This window comes from Cebus imitator, unplaced genomic scaffold (assembly GCF_001604975.1).
Source record: "Cebus imitator isolate Cc_AM_T3 unplaced genomic scaffold, Cebus_imitator-1.0 Scaffold85, whole genome shotgun sequence".
Taxonomy (NCBI): Eukaryota; Metazoa; Chordata; class Mammalia; order Primates; family Cebidae; genus Cebus; species Cebus imitator.
This window is the reverse complement of record NW_016107400.1, coordinates 2,309,653-2,312,812: the sequence shown is the minus strand read 5'-3', so window position 1 is coordinate 2,312,812 and position 3,160 is coordinate 2,309,653. Positions and strand designations below refer to the sequence as shown.

At 48.3% G+C, this 3,160-nt stretch overlaps 1 protein-coding gene across 1 annotated transcript in view; it reads right to left on the bottom strand.

Annotated features, from left to right (window-relative positions):
• TMC7 (transmembrane channel like 7) overlaps nucleotides 1-3,160 on the bottom strand; it is a 71,622-nt gene that overhangs the window by 16,975 nt on the left and 51,487 nt on the right. The window contains exons 9-10 of the mRNA XM_017534270.2: nucleotides 671-788; nucleotides 238-335 (exon numbers count right to left, since the gene is read on the bottom strand). Of these exons, the coding sequence (XP_017389759.2) occupies nucleotides 238-335; nucleotides 671-788 (216 nt within the window). The remainder of the gene's footprint in view (nucleotides 1-237; nucleotides 336-670; nucleotides 789-3,160) is intronic.

Here is a 3,160-nt window from a genome sequence, read left to right as displayed (position 1 = left end):
AAAGAAAGAAAGAAAGAAAGAAAGAAAGAAAGAAAGAAAGAAAGAAAGAAAGAAAGAAAGAAAGAAAGAAAGAAAGAAAGAAAGAAAGAAAGAAAAAGTTACCAGTTGTCAGATTTCCAGGGCTGTAGAGTCATCTAGCATCTTCTGGAATGCAGCTGCAATGGGATCCTCCAGTTGTGTTTGTGTGTGCGCGTGCGTGTGTGTGTTGGGGGATAAGAACAGCACTCCCACACTTACTTTCTAGGGAAATCCACGAAGAGTGTCACAGCCAAGATGATGATGAAGTCAAAGATCATCAGCTTGTACATCTCCTGCCCAACCTGGGTCTCCCAGCACTGAAACCAAAGAGAGTGAGGGAAACTGAAAGACCCTACCTGAGGCAGAGAAATCCAGGCTTCCAAGACACCATCTAATTCCCTTTCCAACTCCAGATCCTGCGGCTCCAGCTAGGGCATCAGCTGATGCAATGCTGGGCCTCAGAACAGACTGGTTTCCAACCCCTCAGACGTGCCTGGGTTGGACTCCGTGGGACCAGACTCTGTCTCATCACTAGAACTAGAAAGTGGAGCAACTACAGTTCAAACCCGTAACTTCAACCGCTGTTCTCTTGACCATGACGCGGTACTCCAGAAGGACCCACCCAGCCGAATGCCCCAGCCCCACAGCTCACTGGGTAGAGTTTCTGGTTGTAGCCGCAGAGGTCACATGTGTCATCATCACAGGATGTGATCTTGGAGCCCAGCGTGAACACCAGGACACATATCGTGGCCAGCCGCATAAAGACACACCTTCAGGAAGAGGAGGGGAGAAGATGGGAAGAAGAGGCCCTCAGGGCAGCTGGTCCCTTGGAACTGGGGCTAGGGAATGTAGAAGCTGCCTTTCTTTGCTGCTGTTATTGTTTTGTTTTGTTTTGTTTCGTTTTTTGAGATAGAGCCTTTGCTCTGTTGCCCAGGCTGGAGTGCAGTGGCATGTTCTCAGCTCTCCCGCCTCAGCCTCCTGAGTAGCTGGGATTACAGCTGTCTGCCACCACACCCAGCTAATTTTTGTATTTTCAGTAGAAACATTTTCATCATGTTGCCCAGGTGGTGTTGAACTCCTGGCCTCAAGCTATCTGCCCGCCTGGACCTCCCAAAGTGCAGGGATTACAGGAGTGAGCCACCATGCCCAGCCCAAAGCTGTCTTCCTTAAAAGCAAACCCCAGCCAGGAATAGTGGCACATGCCTGTAATCCCAGCACTTTGGGAGGTAGAGACCAGAGGATCACGTGAGCCCAGGAGTTTGAGACCAACCTGAGCAACAAAGTCAGACCGCCACCCCCAGCCATCTCTATAAAAAAATAAAAATAAAAATTAGCCAGGTGTGATGGTGACCCAGCTACACTGGAAGCTGAGTCAGGAGCATCACTTGAGCCCAAGAAGTCAAGGCTGCAGTGAGCCAAGATTGCACCACTGTACTCCAGCCTCAGGGACAGAATGAGACCCTTTCTTTAAAAAAAGAAATAGGGCACAGTGGCTCATGCCTGTAATCCCAGCCCTTTGGGAGGCCGAGGCAGCTGATCACCTGAGGTCAGGAGTTCAAGACTGGCCTGGTCAATATGGTGAAACCATCTCTACTAAAAGTACAAAAATTAGCTGGGTGTGGTGGCACACACCTGTAGTCCCAGCTACTCAGGAGGCTGAGGCAGGAGAATTGCTTGAACCTGGGAGGCAGAGGTTGCAGTGAGCCAAGATCGCACCACTGCACTCCAGACTCAGCAACAGAACGAAACTCCATCTCAAAAAGAAAAAAGCAAACCCCTAAATGGATACAGAATTTCTGTTGGGGCTGATAAAAAGGTTCTGGAGATGGATGGCGGTGATGGCTGCACCACACTGGGACTGTATGTACTTAATGCAACCGAACTGTACACCTACTATGGTTAAAATGGTAACTTTTATGTTACTACAACCTTTTTTTTTCTTTTTTTTTTTTGAGACTGAGTCTTGCTCTGTCATCCAGGCTGGGGTACAGTGGTGCGATCTTGGCTTACCACAACTTCTGCCTCCCGGGTTCAAGTGATTCTTCTACCTCAGCCTCCAGAGTAGCTGGGACTATAGGCACCCAGCTAATTTTTGCATGTTTTGTAAAGATGGGTTTCACCATGTTGGCCAGGCTGATCTCGATCTCATGACCTGGTGATCTGCCCACCTCGGCCTCCCAAAGTGCTGGGATTACAGGCGTGAGCCACCGCACCCAGCCAGTTACTACAATTTTTTTAAAAACATCAGAAAGCTGGGACCTTCTAATTCCGTGAGGATGTAGTGACACTATAGGACATGACACATTCCTAAAACGATCAATTGAATCTTTTCTGTATCAGTGCTGAGGGATGTCTGGTATGCTGAAAAGTGAAAAAAAAAGTATGCTGCAGAGATATCACATAAATATGTGATATATTTTTAGAAGAAAACAAAACCTGAGTGTTGGCAGGAACATCACGAACTGTGCGGACAAAAACACACTGGATTCGAGGGAGGTAGGTGGAGATGGTGAGTTTTTGTTTTCATTTGTTTTTTTTAAGATGATTTTCTATTCTTTGGTTTGTAATACAAAAATAAATAGAAACACTAAAGAATGAGGGAGGCTGGGCGTGGAGGCGCACACCTGTAATCCCAACACTTTGGGAGGCTCAGGCGGGAGGATTGCTTGAGCCCTGGCATTTGAGAGCACCTTGGGCAACATGAGGAGATCCTGTCTCTACAAAAAATTTAAAAATAAGCTTGGCGTGGTTGCGTGCACCTGTAATCCCAGCTACTCGGGAGGTAGAGGCAGGAGGGTCATTTGAGCTCAGGAGGTTAAGGCTGCAGTGACCTATGATTGTGCCACTGCACTCCAGCCTGGACAGCAGAGCAAGACCCAGTCTTAAGAAGAAGTAAAGAGGCCGAGCACGGTGGCTCATGTCTGTAATCCCAGCACTCTGGGAGGCTGAGGCAGGTGGATCACAAGGTCAGGAGTTCAAGACCAGACTGGCCAACATGGTGAAACCCTGTCTCTACTAAAAAATACAAAAATTGGCCGGGCGCAGTGGCTCAAGCCTGTAATCCCAGCACTTTGGGAGGCCGAGGCGGGTGGATCACGAGGTCAAGAGATCGAGACCATCCTGGTCAACATGGTGAAACCTC